Source organism: Pongo abelii, chromosome 12, assembly GCF_028885655.2.
Source record: "Pongo abelii isolate AG06213 chromosome 12, NHGRI_mPonAbe1-v2.0_pri, whole genome shotgun sequence".
Taxonomy (NCBI): domain Eukaryota; kingdom Metazoa; phylum Chordata; class Mammalia; order Primates; family Hominidae; genus Pongo; species Pongo abelii.
In genome coordinates, this window is record NC_071997.2 from 24,305,948 (window position 1) to 24,331,309 (window position 25,362).

A 25,362-nucleotide genomic window follows, 5' to 3' on the forward strand; every position below is an offset into this window, starting at 1 on the left:
GGAAGTTGATTTCTCGCAGTTGTGGGTTCAGCAAAGTCCAAGATCCAGATGCTGTTGTGTTTGGTGTATGGTTAGGGAACACGTCCTAGTTCATGAATGAATTCTTTTTCTCTGCACCTTCACTTGGCAGAAGGGGTGAAGGAGATCTGGGGTCTGTTGTATAAGAGCACTAAGCACTAATCCCATTCATGAGGGCTTGGCTCTCATGACCAACTACCTGTAAAAATGCCACCTCCTAGTACAGTCACATCTGTGATTGGCTTTCAGCATATAAATTTTGGGGAAGACAAACATTCAGACCACAGCAGATGTTTATTATTTCCTTTCCTCTGCTTGCTCTGGGTTTAATTCACTCTTCTTTTTTCTAGTTGCTTAAGGTAGAAGTCAAAGGCAACGATCTAAGATTCTTCTAATGTAGACATTCAGCAGTGCTAAAAATTTGTATTCAAGTACAGCTGTAGCTGCATTCCACAAATTCTGGTTGACAAATTTTTATTCAGTTCAGAATATTTTCTATTTTCTATTTCTATTTTCATCACCTGTTTGACCCAGGGTTATTTAGATGTGTGTTAGTTAGTTTCCAAATATTTGAGTATTTCCCAGAGTTATTTTTGTTATTGGTCTTTAATCTGATTGATTTGTGGTCAGGGCACATACTTTGTATGACTTAAATCCTTCTGACTCAACCCTTTAATTGAGAGTTGTTGTATGGCCTAAAATATGGTCTGGTCTGTTTTGGTAAGTGGTCCGTGGGTATTTGAAAAGCATAGTGTTGCTCACGTCTATTCTCGCTGATTTTCTGCCTTCTTGTTCTATCACTTATTGAGTAAAGGGTATTGAAACCTCCGATTACTTGGAAATTGTCTGTTTCTTTTTGTAGTTCTATCCACTTTGGTCTCATATATTGTGAGGCTGGTTTGTTATTAGGGGCATAAAGACTTAGGATTGTTATGTTTTGTTGATTAACTGAACCTTTTACTATTGTGACATGACCTTTGTTATTTATTGCTGGAATTTTTTTTTTGCTATGAAATCTACTTTGGTATTAATACAGCCACTCCTGCTCAGCTGCCTTTGGCAACTGTTAGCATGTATCTTTTTCCATCCTTACAACCAATTTGTGTCTTTACATTTAAAGTGCATTTCTTATAGGCAGCCTGTAGTTGGGTCTTGCTTTCTTGCTGAGCCTGACAGTCTGTATTATAGTTGAGGTTCTTAGACAAGTGTCATTTATAATGTGATTATTGATATAGTTATGTTTGTCTGGTAGCTGTTTGATTGCTATGGGTCCCAACTGTTCTTTGTTCCCCTTCTTTTCCTGCTTTCTTTTAGATTAGTCAACTGTTTTTTATGATTCAATTTTATATATATTTTTGGGTTTATTAGTGATAACTGTTTTGCTATCTTACTGTTTAGGATTTTTAGTATATAACTTTAACTTGTCACAGTTCACCTTCAGTAATATTATACATCATAGATGGTATAAAAAATGACAATGATACATTTTCATTTTTTTCTGTCCCAGACACTTCCTTCCTGAATCTGTGGGATTATGGTTTGTATTAAGGTTAGAATATTTTTGGCCATTTTTTCTTTATTTTTTTTCTGTCTCTTCTTTTTTATTTGGGGAGTTATCTATTAGCTGCCTGAAAGTTTCTTGCAGTTTATCGTGTCAAATTTAGGAATTTTTCCCTTGTTATCTCTAATTTGTGTTTATTTCCATGCACTATAGTTTTTACTTCTGACAATGTAATTTGCGTCTCTACAAGTATGGTTGTTTTTTTTTTAGAAAAACCTTCCCTGCCTCCACTTATTGTCTTGAGTTTTATTTGGAGTACAGAGATTTACTTATAATCTTTCCATTCTTGCTTTTAGATTTGGGGTAATTCCTCACTCCTGAGGCAAGACCTTTCTGAATATTCATTGTCCTGTGAAGTATGTGGTATTTTGGCCTGGCTCATGGGAATGTACCCTCTTCCAGTCATTGTGTGAACCCCAGACATAGTTTCTGCTAATTTTCTTTAACTGTTTTTTTTTTTTAATTTTATTTTCCATTGTTCTTAGGAAGTTTCCTAGCACACAAGCACTTTTCATTACTCCACTAAATACCCAAGAGGGGATCTCTGCACATCTCCAGGATTTGTTTCCTGTACTGCTTTTTTCTCTCCAGTTTTCTGTCCTGTGATCTCTATCTGCTTTGGTTTTAGTAGCCTCTCAGCTTCATCACCCCAGCTCTATGTCAGATTTTCTCCCTTTGTCATGGCCTCAAACCTCTGTCAAAACTCTGTCAAAAGAGCTGGGACATTTGTAAGGCCTGCTATGTTTGTTTTCTGTCTTTCAGTGATCACCTACCATCTTCATTGCCTGAAGTCCACTGTGTTGAAAATCATTGTTTAATGTATTTTGTCTGTTTTGTTTTTTATTCATTCAGATAAGATGGAAAATCAGTATCTGTTACTCCATCAGAGCTAGTGACAGATTGCAGCAGAGCTTCAGCACAGCACATGCTGCAAACTGGCCAGAGTGCTTTGCTTTCCTCTTTGCTTAACTGCTTCTTTCTCATCCTTCATTTCTCAGTGTAGCATCTCTTCCTCAGGGAAATCTTCCCTGGGTGAAGTATAGATCAAATTATCTTATGCAATCATGTAACTATGGTTTTTTTGTTTTTTTTTTACAGGACCTATCTGAGTTTATAACTGTCACCTTTTTATCTTGGTTCTTCACTATACTTTAAGCTAAAACAATAGCAGAGGTATTGTCTTATCTGCAGAGCTTACTATAATATCTTCAACCTTATAGGCACTCGATATGTACATATTTGTTCAATGTATGAATGAATACATGTTAAAAATGCACAGTCCGTTATAACCAAAAATCTACTCATGTATTTTCTCTCTACTTTGTTTTTTCCCGGTTACAGATTGTGTTCACCTATTGAAAATTAAAAATACATTTTGTTTATGTAAAAGATCAATAGAACTTAAAGATAATCACTGTGAGCAACTTAGAGTAAAAATTCAAAAAATGAAAAATAAGGCTAGTGTACTACGAAAGAGACTATCTGAAAAAGAAAAAATAAAATCACAGTTAGAGCATGAAACACTTGAATTGGAAAAAGAACTCTGCAGTTTGAGGTATGACCTAGTTTTAAATAAATGTTTGAACTATTTGTTTTATATTAAAGACGTATAAGGAGAAGTTTTGTAATGGCGAACTTTCCTTCTAGGATTTAACAGGGAAGAAAGCTTCTTAATCTTATGGAGTGTGAAATTATTGGATATAATATCACAAGTTCTTAATTGTGACTACTTCTCTAATAATTAAATGCATATTCTTTTAAATCATAGTTTTAATGGCTGTATAGAATTTTACCCTTTGGAAATCTCATTATTTAATTGATGAATTGAATTTTAGGTTTTAAAAAGTTTTTGTAATAATGCTACAAGGAACATCTTTTATATACACATAGTTTTCTACATTTCTAATTATTTACTTTGGATAAATTCTTCTGGTTAAAGTAGAGAAACTGTTTTATATCTGTTTTAGATCTTTGATCAATATTTCTAAATTGTCCTGAAGAATGTTCATATTAATTTATAATTCAACCAACAGAGTACAAAACAGATATTTTTCTTTACCCAGAATAATTATTTTAAAAATTATCAGTCGGGTACAGTGGCTCACGCCTCTAATCCCAGCACTTTGGTAGGCCGAGGTGGGCAGATCATGAGGTCAGGAGTTCGAGACCAGTCTGCCCAATGTAGTGAAATGCTATCTCTACTAAAAATACAAAAAATTAGCCAGGTGTGGTGGTTGCACCGGTAATCCCAGCTACTCAGGAGGCTGAGGCAGGAGAACCACGTGAACCTGGGAGGCAGAGGTTGCAGTGAGCCGAGATTGCACCATTGCACTCCAGCCCAGCCACAGTACGAGACTCCCTCTCAAAAAAAAAAAAAAAAAAAAAAAAAATTATCCAGTTTTATTCTTAATATGCAGGGAATAAAAAGTAAAATGGAAAGTGATTACTGATTAGCTCATTCAACATCTCTCTCTCTGCTATGTAGATAAAATTAATTCAGTTTTATGCTGAAGACATGTATTATTCTTTATTGTTTAATTAAATATTAGATCTTGTGTTGTTCCAAAACCGATTTTAAAATTGGTTATAAAATACATACTAATCAACAGGATAGACTGAAAGTGTTACCCAAAAAACAGTCTTAAGAAGTGCAGGGTAACATATTACATTCTTAACGTAGTCTTGGATTACAGTAATCTGCTGATATATGTTTCATAAAGACATCCAAAATGCTATCTTACAATGTAAATTATGTTTAGGGATACTTGCAATGAATATTTCATGAAGATGAAAATGTATTTCTGGTGAATGTATCAACTTGTTTATAAAAAGTAACTTTATGTTAATTAACTCTAAATGATTCATCCTAATTGAGGAGTAATTACTGTGTGAAGAAAAGATAATTTTTATCTTGTAACTTTACTGAATAATTTTCAACATCCTTTTTCATAATATTTGCTAGAGTTACTAGTAACAGAAACTTATGCAGGATGTTCTTTTATCAATACATTTCAACTTATACTTGCCCTTTGGATGAGATTGAGGTGAGAAATTAAAAACATGAGAACTAGAAAGAAAAATAGTATTTAAGAACATAGAAACTTTATTAGGATAATAAACTAATGTATGAATGTTTTATTTTCTAATATCAACAAAGAGAGTCAAACTCTATAAGATATTTGAAGAGATTTATTCTGAGCCAAATATGAGTGACCGTGACCCCCGACACAGCCATCAGGAGGTCCTGAGAACCTGTGCCCAAGGTGGTCGGGGCGCAGCTTGGTTTTATACATTTTAGAGAGGCATGAGACAGCAATCAAATACATTTAAGAAATACATTGGTTTGGTTCAGAAAGGCAGGCCAACTCAAAGTTGGGGCTTCCAGGCTATAGGTAAATTTAAACATTTTCTGCTTGACAATTGGTTGAGTTTATTTGAAGACCTGGGATTAATGGAAAGAAATGTTCAGGTTAAGATAAATGATTGTGGGGACCAAGTTTTATTGTGCAGAGGAATCTCTCAGCAGACTTCAGAGAGAGCAGGTTGTAAAATGTTTCTTATGGGACCCAAAAGGGTGCCTGGCTCTTAGCTGATTATCCCCTGGATCTGCATAGAAAGGAAGGAAAACAAAGGGGAAAGGGGGTTCTCTATAGAATGTGGATTTTTCCCACAAGAGACTTTGCAGGGCAATTTCAAGGCATGGCAAGGATATATATTTTGGATTAAATATTTTCTTCCTTGTCTCATAATGTTATGCCAGAGTCAGATTGAAAAGCAAGTCACAATATACAGGGTCAAATAAAACCCATCTGATGAGAATCCATGGTTTGTAGGGCATGACTCCCTGGACCCCTTAGGTAGGAATTTGGGCAAGATCAAAAATTAGATCTTAGTCCTCACTGATAAGATAAATTCTAAGATAAGTATATTTACAGATTTGCCATACAGCAAGAAAAAAAGAAAAGAAGAAATGTTGAAGAGTTGTACCAAAAAGTTAGGGAAAAGTTAAGAATAACAGAAGAGCAATATAGGATAGAAGCTGATGTGACAAAACAAATTAAACTGGCTCTCAAATCAGTGGAGGTGGAATTGAAGACAGGAGGAAATCATTCAAATCAGGTAAATTAATGTTTGGTAAAACTTCATATTTCTACTCTTATTAATATGACTTATAATATCTCTTTCATTTAACATATATTATTTAGGCCTGAACAATCCCCAAATTTTATTTCATCTTAAAAATGAATCATGGCATTTATAGCTATAATTATTTATAATAAATCTTGAAATATTTTATTTTAGTTCAAAGGCCTTTTGAAAACAATGCTATTCTATAATATATACTTAATGATATTGCAAGTATTTTGTTCCTAGTGACATAGTCCAGCATATTTTCCCCTATTTCATGTTAATTATATTTCAAATGTTATGGAAAAGAAATGAAAGTTACCACAATAGCAAATAATCTCATGATTTTCTCAGAAGAGCTTTATAAATTTAATTTTCTTGACTTTTGGTGTCTTGAAATAAAAGATTATTTTTGTATGTATATATCTACCTCGCAGAAGTTACTGATTTGGTGGAAGAGCACTAGGAGTAGAGTCAGAAAAGCTGGGAAAAATCCTGCAGCTTGCTTATATTTTTAACCTTTTGCTATAGAATTATAACTAAATGAGTTCATTGATTTGTGCGTGTAAAAGTGCTTAGTACAATGCCTAGACTTATCATTTATCAATAAATGTCATTCTTAAAACTGACCATAACAATATTAGAAAAATAGAATATCTATACAATATTTTAGAAAAGGGAAACTTAAAGAATTTGGAAAATGTCATTCATCTGTCCAAATATCTGCCAAGCTAAGGCTCTCGCTATAGGGGGAGGTGGAGTTTAGATGTTAGAGTGTAAACCCAATTTTTTTAATGTGGTCATAGTTATTAATTCTTTATGCCTTGCAATTTGTTGTAATTCAGTAAAAGCCGTTTTTAATCCTGAAATTTAAAAAAATTATCTAGTGGTTTCTTTTTTGCTCTCATGGATTCAGTGTCTTCAAATAAACTTTTGAACTTTGGGGAATTTATGCTGTATGAGGTTTGAGGTTTTGACTCAACTTCTTTTTTCCCAGTTAGATATCCAGTTATGGCAACCTCTCATTGTATAAATGTACAGGTTATTATTTAATTTCAGAAGCAATCACAATATGTTATCCTATTGGATACTAGTTATAAGTTTTCTTTGTTTTACTTAGATTTCTGAAACTGATGAAAAAGAAGAAGACCTGCTGCATGAAAACCGCTTGATGCAAGATGAAATTGCCAGGCTCAGGCTGGAAATAGACACAATAAAAAACCAAAACCTGGAAAAGAAACACTTAAAATACTTTGAAAATGTGAAAAGAAAGCATGAAGACCTTCAAAAGGCTCTAAAACGGAATGGGGAAACATTAGCAAAAACGATAACCTGTTATAGTGGACAGCTTGCTGCTCTGACGGATGAAAACACAACGCTCCGTTCCAAACTGGAGAAGCAAAGAGAGAGCAGGCAAAGACTGGAAACAGAAATGCAATCATACCGCTGTAGACTGAATGCTGCTCTATGTGATCATGAGCAAAGTCACTCATCAGAAAGAGACCAAGAGCTTGCGTTCCAGGGCACAGTAGATAAATGGTGTCATTTACAGGAAAATTTGAATTCTCGTGTTCTGATTCTTTCTCAGCAACTTTCTAAAGCTGGGAGTAAGTCCAGAGTCCTAGAAACTGAGCTCCATTACACAAGAGAGGCTCTGAAAGAAAAGGCTTTGGTTTTTGAACACGTGCAAAGTGAGCTAAAGCAAAAACAGAGTCAAATGAAGGACATTGAAAAAATGTACAAAAGTGGATACAATACCATGGAAAACTGCATAGAAAAGCAGGAAAGATTTTGTCAACTAAAGAAACAAAATATGTTGCTTCAACAGCAACTGGATGATGCTCGCAACAAAGCTGACAATCAAGAAAAAGCAATACTGAATATTCAAGCCAGATGTGATGCTAGAGTACAAAACCTTCAAGCTGAGTGCAGAAAGCGCCGTCTTTTACTAGAAGAAGAGAATAAAAGGTTGGTCAATGAATTGAATCACTCGAAAGAAAAAGAACGCCAATATGAAAAAGAGAAAGCAGAAAGAGAAGTAAGTATCAAGAAAAATTAGTATTTTTCAAACTTCCTGAAGTAAGATTTAAAGTAATATTTGGTTACAGCTGAATGTCGGATCTAGTTGAAAATAAAAAAGGATACATATGATAAATATATCTGCTATATTAGCTTAGAAACATTCCTTGTTTCCAGCAAGTCAAAGTTAGAACAGAGATGCTTTCCTCTGATTAAAGTCAATGTGTCACTTATAAAATTTTGTTATGTTAATATAGACGAATATTAATAATGTAGTCTTATACTGCTGAAATAATAATTTGAATGTATTTATGTTGCAACATCTTAAGACCATGATAAATCAGATATATGGAAATGCTCATCACTAAAATGGTATTTTGAAATTGATTCAATTAAGTGGGGTACTTTGACAGTGAATTTCAGGTTTCCTAGATGAACTGAAGTGTATTCCCTATTTCATAATTATTCTTCTTCAGTAGCTTTAAATATGTCTTAGTTGGTAAAATTTTGTTTCTCTTCATGTCAATTTGACTTAAATCTGAAACTATTTCAATCTCAAATTATGTATAGATATGATCATTCTATTCTTTAAAGGCATCTAATTTTACTTATATTATAATATGGGGAAAATGCAGTAAATTTTAGCCAAATCATGTGTGATTTAATCTTCCCACTGGCATTTATAATTTACTTTCAGTTTTTAAATAAAAAATTTGCCCATAATTTTTATTTCAAGTCTCAATTACTATCGTTTGGGTATAACTTTGTCCAGGACAAAGAGAGGCATAGCTATCTGTGATTTATTAGTTTGACACTGGATCCCCATTTTCAGACTAAGGAGGATTTCAGACTAACAAGGAGTGGCAGGATTCACGTAGAGTAGGAATGGAGTGAGTAGGGAGGAGAGATACAGCAGCTGAGTCAGGGCGGGAGGTGGAGGGCAGGTTACTTAGAGCATCTAAGGCCACTGGAATTTTACTTTTCTTCTGAGATAGACATCTATTGGAAGGATTTAAGCAGATGATTTAATGTGAGGAACTCTGAGGTTGATTTGAGTTTCTAATAAAAAAAAGAGGGAAATCATTCCACAATGTATAATTTACTACCATCAGTCTCACCCACATACTCATTTCTTTTTGAGACTTCAGAAGGTTTTTAAGCATTGCAGATTCATCAAGGGAGGCTGAATATGTTGTGTGAATAACAATACCAGTTTGGCAGGAAGATAACACCTTCTGTATCCTTAACGAGATTCAGTAATACACAGGAATGTGTACCCATGAGGAAAAGAAGGTGAATTGGTCTGTGTGGTGATATTTTTCAAAGTGTATGCTTTAGAGTTAAATATTATTAATGGTTTAATAATAAGGTGATTTGTAAAATCAGTAACAAAAATAACATCTTATCAGGTAGCTGTGAGACAGCTTCAACAAAAACGAGACGATGTCTTAAACAAACAATCAGCAACAAAAGCTTTGCTGGATGCTTCATCACGTCACTGCATCTATTTAGAAAATGAGATGCAGGATTCAAGGAAGAAATTAGACCAGATGAGAAATCAAGTATGTATGAAACTTTGCACACCAACAACTGTTAATGTGTAGCTACTTAACTAATAAAGTGTTTTTGGGTACTAATTTTAGTGGATGGCTTTCTTTTGTATTTTTATTATAATTAATTGTATTAAAATTTTATAGTAGATGGCTTTCTTTTGTATTTTCCTTATTATTAATTTTATTAAGATTTTGTTATAACACACCTATATCTTAATCTCTGGCTTTCATTCTGCCATTTTTTATACGTATATTTTTTTCTTAAATATTTAACCTTAGGAAAGTTGAGAATTATGCATCATTTCTCACAGAAGTTGAGAGAGTTTTTTTTCCTGTTAAACAGTCTATTTTTAATGATTTCGCTATTGGCATGGTGAGGCAAGCCAGATTAATTCAGAGGATAATGTCTAATGGAATGTTTCAGAAAATTATCTTATTTTTAGTCTCTACTTTTCTGAATGTATAAAGAACCTGTGTATACTTATTTCATAGATTTCAGGTTAACTTGTTCAGAAAGGCCATTTTACTGAATAAATTTTTATTTCAATGAAAATCCTTACTCTCTTTGTATTGGGCTCAGAGAGCACACTCTCTCTCTATATGAATATGGACAGTTAGCATTTGCCAACATGTATCTATTTTCTCTTATTTGTAGAAAAAGCTAAACTAAAAAGGGGGTTATAGAAGGTCAGCAAAGGATGGGTTTGAGATGTTTGGGTTGGTTAAGTGGGCATTTAGACAACAGGGCTTCTCCTTTGGCATGTTTAATGGACATCTTTGCAGTTTAAGATGACACTTTTCAATTACTTCTCTCCTAATGATGACCTGAGTCCTGCTATTCAATGGGAGAGTCAATAAGATCCTGTAGGATCTTATTTGGAACTGACTTTGTCGATTTTAATTTTGTTCCTGCTTGTTTTTAAATGTTCTTGTTGTTTCCCTAGAAAGGAAAGATGGCGCTTAGTTTTAAATATTTTAAAATGTGCAAGTTGCTTTGCTATAGTAAAACTAAATGCATACATACAAAAAATAAAATCATAGTTGATGTGGTAGTGTTTGGAATTCAAAATATAAATGCTTAGCATGAGGTAATCCTTTATCTTTCCACATTTTACCAGTTTGTAAGTTTGAGTATTTAACTGATAAAATGTAATTCAAAAGCAAGAAGAATGTTGTGTTTTAGTCCTAGAGCAGGGGTCTAGGACTTTTCTGTAAAGGGCCAGATAGTATTATTTAAGGCTTTGTGAGCCATAAGATCCTTGTTGCAATAACTCAGCCCTGCAGTTATAGCACAAAAGTAGTCATGAACAATATGCAGATTGAAGGGGTGTAGCAGCGTCCCACTAAAATTAATTACAAAAAACAGGTAATGGGATGATTTCTCCTAGATTATGACCTTTTTTAAATAAAAAAATTGTGATAGTCTAAAATATTTTATATATATTTTGTTGATTCATTCATCTACTGATGGACATTTAGGTCATTTCCAAGTGTAATTTTTTTTAATTCTTTGTTTTAGTTTCAAGAAATACAGGATCAACTTACAGCTACCATAAGATGTACTAAGGAGATGGAAGGCGACGCACAAAAGTAAAATTTGAAGCAGCACACAAAATAACTTGAGTATTTATAAAGCAAAAGAGCACTTTAGTATGAAAATTGTATCAGTTATGATAATAAGCATGTCTTTGTGAAGCCAAAAAGTTTCATTTGTAAGCTATATTGAAATACAACATTTTTCTACATTATTCCTAAATTTTGCATATTATCAGCAAAACACAGGTAGAAAAATGACACAGTAGCCCAATCATCTACTTTTGTGATTGCTAAGAATTTGTGTAATTATACCTTCAGAAGTTTGTTTAGAATTTACATGATTTAAAAAAATTACGTGTGAGAGTAATTATTTTAAAATGCACATTTTAGGCTTGAAGTAGAAAATGCCATGATGAGAAAAATGATTAAAACACAGGATGACCAAATTGAGCAGCTTGCAAAAATCCTGCAGCGTTCAAGTTTGGTAAGCTGATCTCTTAATTTCTGTCATACTGAAAAGGAATTTTATTTTTCCAGTAGGACGGGTTAAATATCCCTTGTCCAAAATGCTTGGGACCAAAAGTAGATTTTTTTCAGATTTTGGAATATTTGTATATACCTAATGAAATGTCTTGGGGATGGTACCTGAGTCAAAACATGAAATTCATTTATGTTTCATATACAGCTTATGCACATAGCCTGAACGTAATTCTCTACAATGTTTTACAGTAATTATTTGCAGGTAACAAAGTTTTTACTGTTTTCACCAGAGCCTGTCACATGAGGTCAGGTGTGGAACATTGCAGTTGTGGTGTCATGTCCGTGCTCAAAAAGTTTCAGATTGTAGAGCATTTTGGATTTCAGATTTTTAGATTAGGGATGATCAATCTACAGTACAGATGCTCCTTGACTTACAGTGGGTTTACATGATAATGTCTCTTGTTTGACTGAAACATTATAAGTAATATTTGATTTATTTCAGATGCTGCAGGTGTTCAAGAGCTAGATGAAGGTATGTTGCCAAAATTTATGAATTAAATTCAAATCGTTGATTTCTGAAATAAACTCTAAGTAGTGAACGGTATTCCTCTCAATTGCTTGGTTAATAAATGCTACATTAAATATTTTTTCTTACACACATCTAGTGAAAGACGTGGAAACATAAACATTCGTCGTGAAGGGTATACTTATGCTTTGTTAATTCATCATGTTCCATAGCTTTAAAAAAATCGCAAGAAGTCTGTGTATCCCTTTTTTTCTGGCCCTACACTTTTCTTCTGCCACCCCTATAAAAGTGTCAGCCTGCACACTGAAACTGTTCTCAGAAAACAAAGGCATCATCAGCTTGTCAAGGTTAAGGCAGTGATTTAAGGCTAACAGCCCCCACACTCATGTGACAAGAATTAGTTAAGCAATTACACGTCACAAGCAGTCACTTGACCAGTGACATTTTAAATCTCTAGTCATTGACTTTGTCATTGGTTTACCTTTGCCCCAGGGAAAAGTTGAAAATTCCTTAGCATGGAATCAAAACTCTCACATCAGTGTGGTTCTTGTCAAGTTATTCAGTCTTATCTTTTGCCACTTACCATACTCAGCACCTTTGTTCTAGCATCCAGCCAAACTAGACTACATGGAGCTCCACAGTGATCATCTTCACCTCCAGCTCTTTGCATTTACTTCTTCCCTCTATCCTACATATGTTTTCCTTCCCCTTCAGATATCAACCTATGAATTGCCTCTACCAAAAAGCCTACAATATTGACACAAACCTGGGCTAGTATCCCTTCTATGTCTTCCAATAAGTGCTGTCTTATGCCTGTCATTGTATGTATGACTCTGTATGGGAATTGCCTGTTTGTTTTTTCAGATCATAGCATACAGTTCTTGAGGGGTGGACCGTATCATCTTTATCTTGTAATTCCAGTGCTTGTCCTAGTACCTTAGCACATGGCTGCTGAATACGTGAATGAAGAGTGAGAAACCAGAAGCTCTGATACTTAACTGCCATGACAATGAATTCAGTGTGCAACTATGGCAAATTATATTTAATAGTAATTGCATATTGTACATATTTTTCATTCATATTAACACTGATAAAGTTTTCAACATATACTGACTTTCTCTTAGTTAACTGTGAAATCATTTAGATAAAGAATATAATTCTTTTTCATTCTAACTTCTGAATTTAAATCTGAATCCTCTATAGCAGGGGTCCCCAATCCCCAGGCCACAGACAGGTCCATGACCTGTTAGGAACCAGGCTGCACAGCAGGAGGTGAGTGGCAGGCAAGCGAGTGAAGCTTCATCTGTATTTCCAGCCACTCCCCGTTGCTCACATTATCACCTGAGCTCTGCCTCCTGTCAGATCAGCAAAGGCATTAGATTCTCACAGGAGTGAAAATCCTATTGTGAATTGCACGTTCAAGGGATCTAGGTTGCATGCTCCTTATGAGACTCTAATGACTGATGATATGTCGTTGTCTCCTATCTCTTCACGACGGGACCATCTAGTTACAGAAAAACAAGCTCAGGACTGCCATTGATTCTACATTATGATGAGTTGTGTAATTATTTCATTATGTATTACAGTGTAGTAATAATAGGAATAAAGTGCACAATAGATGTAATGCGCTTGAATCATCATCCTGAAACCATCCCCCAAACCACCATCTGTGGAAAAGTTATCTTTCACAAAACTGGTGCCTGGTGCCAAAAAGGCTGGGGACTGCTGCTCTATAGCTTCTGCACTAGAAGCTACTAATGAGTAAAATCTAAATCAATAACTAGCTTTAAAAGCATAACAAGGATATGTGCTGGCTGGCTGCAGTGGCTCATGCCTGTATTCTCAGCACTTTGGGAGGCCAGTGCGGGTGGATCACTTGAGGTCAGGAGTTCAAGACCAGCCTGGCCAATATGGGGAAATCCTGTCTCTACTAAAAATACAAAAATTAGCTGGGTGTGGTGGTGCATGCCTGTAGTCTCAGCTACCCAGGAGGCTGAGGTGGGAGAATCACTTGAACCCGGGAGGCAGAGGTTTCAGTGAGCCAAGATCGTGCCACTGCACTCCAGCCTGAGTGACAGAGTGACTCCATCTCAAATGCAAAACAAAACAGAAAGAATATGTGCTGACAAAAAAAATCTAAAAAATAATAAAATTGTATTACTAGGCTGTTAACATGATATTTTGTTTCCCATTAAATGTGTGACATGCAAAAATATTTATTCAATGAAAATATTTTTGTATCTTTTATGTCTGATGAAAATTTATATCATGTTTTAAATGATGTTTCTTGGCCTCTTTAACTTTTTATTTTTTTATTATTATTTTTTTTGAGACGCAGTCTGGCTCTGTCGCCCAGGCTGGAGTGCAGTGGTGAGATATTGGCTCACTGCAAGCTCTGCCTTCTGGGTTCATGCAGTTCTCCTGCCTCAGCCCCTCAAGTAGCTGGGACTACAGGCGCCTGGCTAGTTTTTTTTTTTTTTTTTTTTTGTATTTTTAGTAGAGATGGGGTTTCTCCCTGTTAGCCAGGATGGTCTCCATCTCCTGACCTTGTGATCTGCCCGCCTCGGCCACCCAAAGTGCTGGGATTACAGGCGTGAGCCACTGTGCCGAGCCTGAAAATCTTATTACCTAAATAACTTCCCACTCCACTCACACCCACGATCTTTCTATAATCCACATTCTCTCCTGAGACAAGAGCTTGGGAAGTTCCGTGTTGCTGAGGGAACTTTATATTGTTCAGGAATTCTTTAATAAGGCTTTACACAGTTGGGGAAACCAGGGAAAAGCAGGTTTGTCACTGCTTTGCTGAGGGGCACTGACTCACATGCCTTGGAAGAATTTAGTAAACCTCCAATAGATGGCCTAAGATACTAACAGGGGCCGTCTCTTTGAGCTACACAGTTATTTATAAATGAAAGTATAATCTAGAACTTACATGTCAAAGTCTTCCACTACAAAGATGGCAAATATTTGGCTAAAACTGCAATGTTTGTCCCAGTTGACAAAACTCTAATCAAGTCCCTGCCCTTCTCATTCTGTTTTTCCCTTTTAAACTTTTTTTTATATTTTAATATTTCATTTGACAAATGCATATTTCCTCTTTATACCATGCTTCCACTTGTCACTCTGATACATACCTTCAATGACCAGACACAGGATTGTGGAGTTTGTTGTGGACACTCATCCCATGAATAGGGAGACTCAGATAACCTGAACAGAAGGTTCTAGAAAAGAAAGGAAACTTTCTTTTCCTTCCATACAGAGCTTCCCCCCATTATTTCAGTGTACACAAACCAACATCAGTTCTTTAACACAAAAATAAAAATACTCAAGATCAAGCAATTGTGAGGGGAATCATCTTTCCAGAAGTCAATTCTTCTAGCGGCTACCTTCAGCATATACTACATGAATGAAAAGAAGTTGGTCAAATGAGTAAAACTTTCCCACCTCATTCCATTTCTATCTACCCATTGACAACACCTTCAGTCTTCTCACAAATATTGAGTAGAAACACTGCCAACTCTTCACCTTTATCTGGCTCATTCCCAGAGCCAGGGGAAGATGTGACTTATTTGGTGGATGGGAAATCTTATCCATTGGTCCCATCAAATCCGTTGGTCCACGTTTGCCTATTAGTAAGGCAAACTTACTCAGTGATCAATGAGTACATCTAGTCTCTCTTTCTCCTCTGGATTCTGAACAGGAGGAGTGGAAGGCAGGTGCAGACCCTCCCTACACTGGGTGGGTAACTGACTGTTCTTCAGATGAACTTTTTTTTGTTCAGGTTCTAAAGTCAAGGCTGGGGGATATATTAGAAGTCTTTTTTGGTCAACATTAAGCCATAGTTTCTAAATCAGCTTTGTGAGGAATAATGAGGAATAATGTATTTGGATATTGATCTGACCTCTTGTTTTTATTTCTAAGTTGGTTTGGCACTGGAAAGGGAGAGGTTTGTTATCAGTCCACACCCCTAATGCCCTGACATCCATGAATCTGTTTTAGTGGAATCCAGATCTCTAAAAAGAGATATAAAATATTTGTTCCTATCCAACTGTGATTACTATATTTCCAACTATGTTGCTGTCTGTAAGTAGAGTCTGCATACATGTTTCTGGTTCATATATGCCTAGGGTTCCAGAGCATTACATTTCCATCAAAATGTAAATCCCAAGAATGCCAGAGAGGGTCAGGCAGAGGATAGAACAGACAGCAATTTTCAGATACTGCAGTAGGAAGGTGGATCCACCTCTTGGCTGGTACTTGTAACCATGAAGTGTGGGAAAGTAATGACCAGATTGAGTAAATGACCAGAAATTCAAAACTAAGCCATAAAAAATTTGTCTATTTCTGCTTTTGCTGACTGCTATCAGGGTTACATCAAAAACAGTATTGCTGAGACCAGTGTTGTGGAGCTTTAACTCTATGTTTTCTTCTAGTAATTTTACAGTTCAGGCCTTCTATTTAAATCTTCATTTGGAATTGATATTAGTATGTGGTGTAAGTCAAGGGACTAACTTTGTTTTTCCTGTGGATATTCAGTTTTCTCAACACCATTTGTAGAACAGACTATCCTTTAGCCATCGTATGTCCTTGGCACCTTTGTCAAAAATAAGTTGACTGTGTGTGGGTTTATTTCTGGGTTTTCCATTTTGTTTAGCCAATTTGTCCGTTTGTATGCCACTACCATGCTATTTGGATTGCAATTGTTTTACAATATGTAATAAAATTAGGTAGCATGCTGTCTCTAGCTTTGTTCGTTTTGCTCAAGATTATTTTGTCTATTTTAGGTCTGTTCAATACAAATGTCAAGATTTTTTTTCCATTTCTGTAAAAGAATGGCATTGGAATTTTGATAGTGATTGCATCAAATATGTTGTTTTTGGTATGTTGTTCATTTTCACAATATTAATTCATCCCATCCACAAGCATGAATTTTTGTTTTCATTTACTTGTGTTTTAAGATTTTTGTTCATTGGTGTTTTATAGTTTTTCATATACAGGACTTTTAATTTTTTGCTTACATTTACACCTAAGTATTTAATTTGTGTTGCTATCATACTTGGGATTTTTTTTTTTTAATTTCTTCAGGTAGTCTGTTATTTGTATACAGAAACACTTCTGATCTTTGTTAGATTATTTTGTATCCTGAAACCTTATTGAATTCATGCATCAGTTCTAACAGTTTTTGGTGGAATATTTAGGGTTTTCTGTATACAGGATCATGTTGTCTGCAATTAGAGATAATTTCACTTATTTTTTTTCTGAGTAGGATGCTTTTCTTTTCTTTTTTTATCTAATTATTCTGCCCGGGAATTCCACTGTTATGAAGAAAAGAAGTGGTGAGAGTGGTCATCATTGTCTTGTCCCTGAATATGGAGGAAAAGCTTTCAACTTTTTACTGTTGAGAATAATGTTAGCTAAGAGCTTGTCATACATGGTTCTTTTTTTGTGTTGAGATACATTTTCTCTACACTTAATTTGTTGAGAGCTTTCATTATGAAAGAGTTTTAAATTTTGTCATGTGCTTTTTCTGCATTTATTGAGAGAATCATATGATTTTTGTCTTTGACTTTGTTCATGCATTTTATCACATGTATTCATATGCATATGTTGAAACCAACTTGCATCCAAAGGATAAATCCCACTTGATCATGGTGAATGATTCCATTCATATATTCTTAAATTTGGTTGCTAATATTTTGTTGAAGATTTTTGCATCAGGGCTCGTTACTGACATTGGCCTAGTATTTTCATCTCTTGTAGTGTCCTTGTCTTTCTTTGGTATCAGAATGATGGTAGCCTCATAAAATGAGTTTGGAAGTATTTCCTCTTTCACTTTTTTGAAAGAGTTTAAGAGTAATTAGTATTAGTTTTTAAAGGTTTGTCAGAATTTAGCAGTGAAGCCTTCCGGTCCTATGCTTTTCTTTCATGGGAGGCTTTTAATTTCTGCTTCAGGCTGGGCTTGGTAATCCTAGCAGTTTGGGAGGCTGAGGCGGGTGGATTGCCTGAGGTCTGGGGTTCGAGACCAGCCTGGCCAACATAGTGAAACCCCATCTCTACTAAAAATACAAAAATACTAAATCTACAAAAAATACAAAAAATCAGATGGGTGTGGTGGTGGGCACCTGTAATCCCAGCCACTTGGGAGGCTGAGGTAGGAGAATTGCTTGAACCTGGGAGGCGGAGGCTGCAGTTAGCCGAGATTGTGCCATTGCACTCCACCCTGGGCAACAAAAGCGAAACTCTGCTTCAAAAAAAAAAAAATTCTGCTTCAATTTCCTTATTATTTATTAGTCCATTCAGATTTTCTGTTTCTTCTTGATTCAGTCTTAGTAAGTTGTATATTTGTGGAAATGTTTTTATTTCTTCTATGTTATCCAAGTTGTTGGCATACAAATATTCATTATATGAACAATTGTAATCCTTTGTATTTTAGAGTTAAAAGTTGTAATTTCTCCTATTTCATTTCTAATCTTATTTGTTGGAATAGTCCTTTTCCTAGTTAGTCTAGATACGGATTGGTTGATTTTGTTTATCGCCTTAAAAAAAGTTCAGTATTAATTCTTTCCATTGGGTTTCTCATATCTATTTTATTTATTTCCACTTTAATCTTTGCTATTTTCTTATTTCTGCTAATTCTTGGCTTTGTTTGTCATCTAGTTCATTGAGGTATAATGATTGATTTAGGTACATTCTGCAAGTTTTGGTGTGTTGTGTTTTCATTTTTGTGTGTCTTAAAATATGTTTTTTTATTTTTTTCTGTAACTCATGAGCCTTTTATGAATATGTTAAATTTTGCCATTTTATGTATTTTTTAAGATTTCTTCTGTGACTGATTTCTAGCTTTATGCCCTTGGGATGCAAAAATTTCCTTTCTATAATTCAATTCTCTAATATTTGTTAAGATCTGTTTTGTGGCCTAACATATGATATATACCGGAGAATGTTCCACCCACATTTCAGAAGAACATGTACACTTCTGCTGTTGGATAGGATGTTCTGGGTATATCTGTTAGATCCAGTTGCTCCAAAGTGTAATTCAAATCTAATGTTTCTTAGTTTATTATCTTTCTAAATGATCTTTCTATGGTTGAAATTGGGGTATTGAGGTCTCCTACTATTATAGTATTGCAGTATATTTTTCTCATCAGATTATTTAATAATTGCTTTATGAATTTAGGCCTTGTGACCTTGAGTGCATATATATTTACAAGTATTATGTCTTCATGATGAATTAACTCCTTTATCAGTGTTATGCAGTGAACCCTATCTCTTTTATAGGTTTTGACTTAGTTTATTTCTTTTAATAATAAGTATAGCTCCCCGTGCTCTATTTTAGTTTCCATTTGCATGGAATATCTTTTTTCATCTTTTCAATTTCAGCCTGTATATGTCTTGACTAGTAAAGTGAGTCTCTTGTAGGCAGCACATGATTGAATCTTGTTTTTTATTCTATCCATTGAGGTGCTCTATGTCCTTTTATTTGACAATGTAATGCACTTACTATCAAGGTAATTATTTATAGGGAAGGACTTGCTACTGCCACTTTGTAATATTTTTTCTGATTGTTTTATAAGTTCTTTGTTCCCATTTTCTCTCTTGCTGAACTCTTTTATAGCTTGATGGCTTTCTGTGGTGGCATGCTTTAAAATTTTGGATAAATTGCAAAATAAACTTTTTTATTTTGTGCAGTTATGATAGGTTTTGTTTTGTGGTTATCATGAAACTTACATAAAATATCATATTCTTATAACAAACTACTCTAACAACTTCTGATAACAACTTCTCTTTAATTGCATCCAAAAGTCTACATTTTCATTCTCTCTCCCATACAATTGTACAATTGTATGTCAAAATTTACACTTTTATTTCATATTTATATACCTTAACAATTTATTGTATCTACAGTTATTTTCAACAGCTTTGTCTGCTAACCCTACTAGTAGGGATAAAATTGCTTTACAAACCACCCTTAGAATATTAAAGCATTTTGAGCATAACTGTGTATTACAGATAGCATTGAAGCTTTTTACTTTTATATGTTTTTTTCTTACTATTTAGGCTTTTATTTCAATGTAAGGCTCTTCCTTTAGTAATTCTCATCAATCAAGGATATTGATTATAAACTTTTTAAGGTTTTTTCTTTGTATAGAAAGGTTTTTATATGTCTCTCTCCCTCATTTCTACAGGACAGCTTTGCTAGGCACAGCATTTTTTTTTTTCAAGATGGAGTCTTGCTCTGCCACCCAGGTTGGAGTGCAGTGGTGTGATCTCACCTCCCAGGTTCAAGCTTGCTCACTGCAATCTCCGCCTGCCAGGTTCAAGCAATTCGCCTGCCTCAGCCTCCCAAGTAGTTGGGATTACAGGCCCATGCCACCATACCCATCTAATTTTTGTATTTTTAGTAGAGATGGGGTTTCATCATGTTGGCCAGGCTGGTCTTGAACTCCTGACCTCCTGATCCACCTGCCTCAGCCTCCCAAAGTGCTGGGATTACAGGTATGAGCCACTTCACCTGGCCAGGCACAGTATTGTTGATTGGCATTTTTGTTTGTTTGCTTGCTTGTTTGCTTTAGCATTTTGAATACATCATCCCTCTCTCTTGTGGACTGTAGGGTTTTCTGCAGAGAAATCCACTGAAAGCCATATTGAAGCTCCCTTGAATGTGATGTATTTCTTGTTTTTTTTGCTGTTTTCAGTACTCTTTGTTTTTCATTTTTAATAACTTCATTGTGATGTGTGTTGATAAACTCCTCTTGGATTGAAATGGATTCATGACCTCTGCAGTTTTCATGCCTCAATGTTGTCATCATTCTTCATGTTTGGGAAATTTTTAGTCATTATTTCATTAAATATGCTTTCTAGGCCTTTTTCTTTTTCTTCTCCTTCAGAAACTGATATTATATGAAAGTTGGGTTGTTTGATTGAGTCCCATAATTGCCATATGCATTTATTATTCTTTTTTGTTGTTGTTGTTTTTCCCCTGATGGAATCATTTCAAATGTTTTTTCTTTAAGCTCACTGATTTTTTTTTTCTGCTAATAAAATCAGCTGCTGAAGCATTGTATTAAATTTTTAGTTTGTTGTATTCTCTATATCTAGAATTTCTATTTGTTTTTTGTTATCATATCTATTTCTACTTCAGAACTATCATTCTGTTAATGAATTGTTTCCCAAATTTATTTTAGTATGTTATCCATATTTTCTTGTACAGGCGTACTTCAGGGATATTGCAGGTGTGGTTCCAGGCAACCACAATGTAACAAGAACTTGAATTTTTGGTTTTACACTGCATATAAAAGTTGTTTATACTATACCATAGTCTATGAAGTGTGCAATAGCCTTGTGTCTACAATTACATACTTTAAAAACTACTTTATTGCTAAAAATGTAAATGATCATCTGAGCCTTCAGTTAATTTTAATTTTTGCTGAGAAAGAGTCTTTCCTCTGTGTTGATGGCTGCTGAATGATTAAGGTGGTGGTTGCTGCAGATCGAGGTGGCTGTGGCAATTTCTTAAAATAAGACAACAGTAAAGTTTGCTGCATCAATTGATTCCTTGGATGAAAGATTTATATGTAGTGTGCCATGCTGTTTGATAGCATTTTACCTCACAGTAAAACACCTTTCAAAATGAGAGTCGATCCTATCTAATGCTGCCACTGCTTTATCAACTCAGTTTGTATAATAAGATAGTTTTTTTTTGTTTGTTTGTCATTTCAACAGTGTTTACGGTATCTTCACAAGGAATAGATTCCATCTCAGATGGATGGCTATAAGAAACAACTTTTAGTACATTCGAGTTTGATCATGAAACTGCAGAAATTCAGTCACAGGCTCAGGCTCCCATTTCACTTTTAGTTCTCTCGCTAGTTCCACCACACTCACAGTTACTTTCTCCACTGAAGTCTTGAAACCCTCTAAGCTATCTATGAGGGCTGAAATCAACTTCTTCCAAACTTCATATTTTGACCTCCTCCAAGGACTCACAAGTATCTTTAATTTCATCTAGAATAGTGATTTCTTTCTTAAAAAATCCAGATGATTTTTAATTTGCCTTGTGCAGATACACAGAAGAATCATTGTCTATGGCAGCTATAGGCTTACAAAATGTATTCTTAAATAACAAAATGTCCTTGATCCATGGGCTTCAGAATGAATGTTGTGTTAGCAGGCATGAAAACAACATTAATCTATTTGTACAACTCCATCAGAGCTCTTGGGTTATGAGTGCATTGTCAATGAGCAGTAATATTTTAAAAGATATATATATATATACACACACATATATATATACATACACACACACACATACACGTATACACACGCACACACAAACACACACGTGTTTTCTGGACAATAGGTCTCAACAGTGTGCTTAAGATATTTGGTAAACCATACTGTAAACAGATGTGTTTTCATCCAGGCTTTGTTGTTTCATTTATAGAGAATAGGTAGCATAGGTTTAGAAGAACTTAAAAATGTAGCAGAATGGTAAATGAGTATTGCCTTTAATGTTTTAATGTAACCAGCTGCATTAGCCAGTACATAGAGAGTCAGCCTGTCCTCTGAAGATTAGAAGCCAGGCATTGACTTCTCCTCTATATCTGTGAAAGTTTTAGGTATCCTCTTCTTCCAGTGTAATGCTGTTTTGTCTACATTGAAAATCTGTTATTTAGCATAACCGCCCTCATCAATGATCTTAGCTAGATCTTCTGGATAATTTGCTGCAGCTTCTCTATCAGCACTGGCTGCTTCACCTTGCACTTTTATGTTATGAAGATTCTTTTCTTAAACCTCATGAACCAACCTCTGCTAGCTTTAAACTTGTCTTCTGCAGCCTCCTCACCTGTCTCAGACTTCATAGAATTAAAGAATGTCAGGGCTTAGCTCTGGATTCAGCTTTGGCTTAATGAAATGTTGCGGCTCATTTGATTTTCTGTCCAGACCACTAAAACTTTCTTCACATCAGCAATAATACCATTTTACTTATCATTTGTGCATTCACTGGAGTAGCCTGTTTAATTTCCTTTAAGAACTTTTTTTTTTGCCTTCACAGCTTAGTTTACTGTTTAATGTAAGTTGCCTAGCTTTCAGCCTATCTGAGCTTTCAACATGCTTTCTCACTCTATTAATCATTTCTAGCTTTGTATTTAAATACTGGCATCATGGGGGCTAATGTGGCATACAAAGTATAATTCATCTGGCAGATGGAACCATAGTTTGACACTACCAGTCTTATGTCGGGTTCAACCCAGTAATAAATCCAAGCCTACCCATTCTTCCCGGAAGGAGCTTGATTATGCATCAAATTCCACAACCTCTATAGTTAGTGCCCAAGGAACTGTTTTCTTAACAACTTTGCTCTGTGAGTCGACAGGATTTTGTATTTTTGAATGTATTTAGACCATAGAAGACAAAGAAGGAAGCATACAATGGGCCCACATTCAGAAGCTATCTCCTCAGGATCAGAGGCTGCATCCAGAGTGTGCACACGTGTGTTTGTCACAGATCCTCTACCAAGCTTAATGGAGAGAGAGTGGGAGATGAATGTCCATACTAATCTTCATCATGTAGCTAGAAAGAACTGAAACACTCATCCAGCCTTCTAGCTTTTTAGCTACATCTGGATTGTCTGGCTCCTACCTTAACCAGTTTCTGGTTACTGACAAGGCGTGGCACATCCTAAGTTCCAGGGAGCCACCAAAAAGAGTCAACACTATAGCACACAAGGATTTGAGAGGTACCTGAAGATCTCTGGCTGGAAAGTTTGGTGAGATCCTTTTCCTACATGAGGCCAGTCTTATCAAATGCACAGGAGCCAACAGAGAGAGTCGAGGAAAAATGAAGAAACAGGGAAATATATTCAAAGTAAGAAAACAAGATAAATCTCCAGCACCCGAGTGAAGTGCAGATATGTAATTTATCTGACAGAGATTTCCAAATAATGGTCACAACAATAATCACTGAGGTCAAGATAGCTTTGCAAGAACAAGCTGAGAACTTCAAGAAAAGGAAAAATGTTATACAATAATGTCAAACAAATCATAGATCTAAAGTGTACTGTAACTGAACTGAAAAAATTTAATAGAGGTGTCCATTAATAGAATCTATCAGTGAACTTTAAGACTGGTCACTGGAAATTATCTAATCTGAGGATCAGAAAAAAAGATAATGCAAACGGAGTGAAGACAACTTTAGAGAGTTATGGGACACCATCAAGCAGGAGCACTTACGCATTATTGGTATGCCTGAAGAAGAAGTAAGGAAGAAAAATGTTTAAAGGAATAATGACAGAGAATTTATCAAGCATGGGGAAGAAAACAGAAAGCCTGATCCAGAAAGCCCAAAGGAAACCAAATAAGATGAATCCAGGGACTCACAACAAGATACACTATAATCAAATCGTCCAAAGTTAAAGACAAAAAGAGAGTGATATTGTTTGCAAATTTGTACCCTCCAAATATTGTGTCGAGATTTGATCCCCAACGTTGGAGGTGGGACCTAGTGGGAGGTGTTTGGGTCATGGTGGTTGATCTCTTCTGAATAGCTTTTTGCCCTCTTTTCACTAATGAGTGAGTTCTCACTGCATTACATGAAAGATGGTTGTTTAAAACAGTGTGGCACCTCTCCCCTCTCTTCCTACCTCTCTAGCCATGTGTGACATACCTGTTGTCTCTTCACCTTTAGCCACAAGTAAAAGCCTTCTGGGTCCCTGACCAGATGCTGCACAGGTGCCACTGCCATGCTTCTTCTACAGCCTGCAAAACTGTGAGCCAAACAAACCTCTGTTCCTTATAAATTACCTAGTCTCAGCTATGTTTTTATAGCAACACAAAAATTTGTGTTTTTCCGTGTTGCTCTTTTCTGTGTTATTCTGTGTTTCTAACACAGAAATTGGTACCAAGGAGTGGGGTTTTGCTATAAAAATACCTGATAATGCAGAATTTGCTTTGGAACTGGGTGATAGGCAAAGAAGACAGGAAGATGAGGAAACTTGTGGAACTTATTAGACCTTGGTTAAGTGGTCGACCAAAATGATAATAGAAATATGAACAGTGAAGGCCATGCTGTTGAGGTACATAGAATACAACTTTCAAGAAGTGGCTGCACCATTTTGCATTCCCACAAGCAATGAATGAAGTTTCCTCTTGCTCCACATCCTTGCCAGCATTCGATGTTGTCAGTGGTTCTAGATTTTGGTTATTCTAATCCGTGTGCAGTGGCATCTCATGGTTGCATTTCTCTGAGGAAATATTATGTGTAGCCTCATTACATATGCTTATTTTCCATTTGTATAATTTACTTGGTGAGGTACTTGTTAAGGTCTTTAGCTCATGTCTTTTACTGCTCAGCTTTAAGAATACTAATATGTTTTGAATAATAGTTCTTAATCGGATATGTTTTGGCAAATTGTTTTTTCCATCTGTGGTTTCTCTTTTCTTTCAGTGTCTTTAATGGTGTAAAAATGTTACATTTTCATCAAGTCCAGCTTACCAATTCTTTCTTCTATTGACTTCAACTTTGGCATTTTTTCTAAA

General features: G+C 35.3%; 1 protein-coding gene across 1 annotated transcript in view; it reads left to right on the plus strand.

The window, feature by feature from the left end:
- The window catches only part of ANKRD36C (ankyrin repeat domain 36C), a 159,913-nt gene extending 135,408 nt beyond the window's left edge, over positions 1-24,505 (plus strand). Inside the window, exons 82-89 of the mRNA XM_054547126.1 lie at positions 2,921-3,134; positions 5,515-5,698; positions 6,828-7,745; positions 9,136-9,288; positions 10,799-10,869; positions 11,206-11,299; positions 11,798-11,827; positions 23,228-24,505. Of these exons, the coding sequence (XP_054403101.1) occupies positions 2,921-3,134; positions 5,515-5,698; positions 6,828-7,745; positions 9,136-9,288; positions 10,799-10,869; positions 11,206-11,299; positions 11,798-11,821 (1,658 nt within the window). The 3' untranslated portion in view covers positions 11,822-11,827; positions 23,228-24,505. The remainder of the gene's footprint in view (positions 1-2,920; positions 3,135-5,514; positions 5,699-6,827; positions 7,746-9,135; positions 9,289-10,798; positions 10,870-11,205; positions 11,300-11,797; positions 11,828-23,227) is intronic.
- Positions 24,506-25,362: the final 857 nt, after the last annotated feature.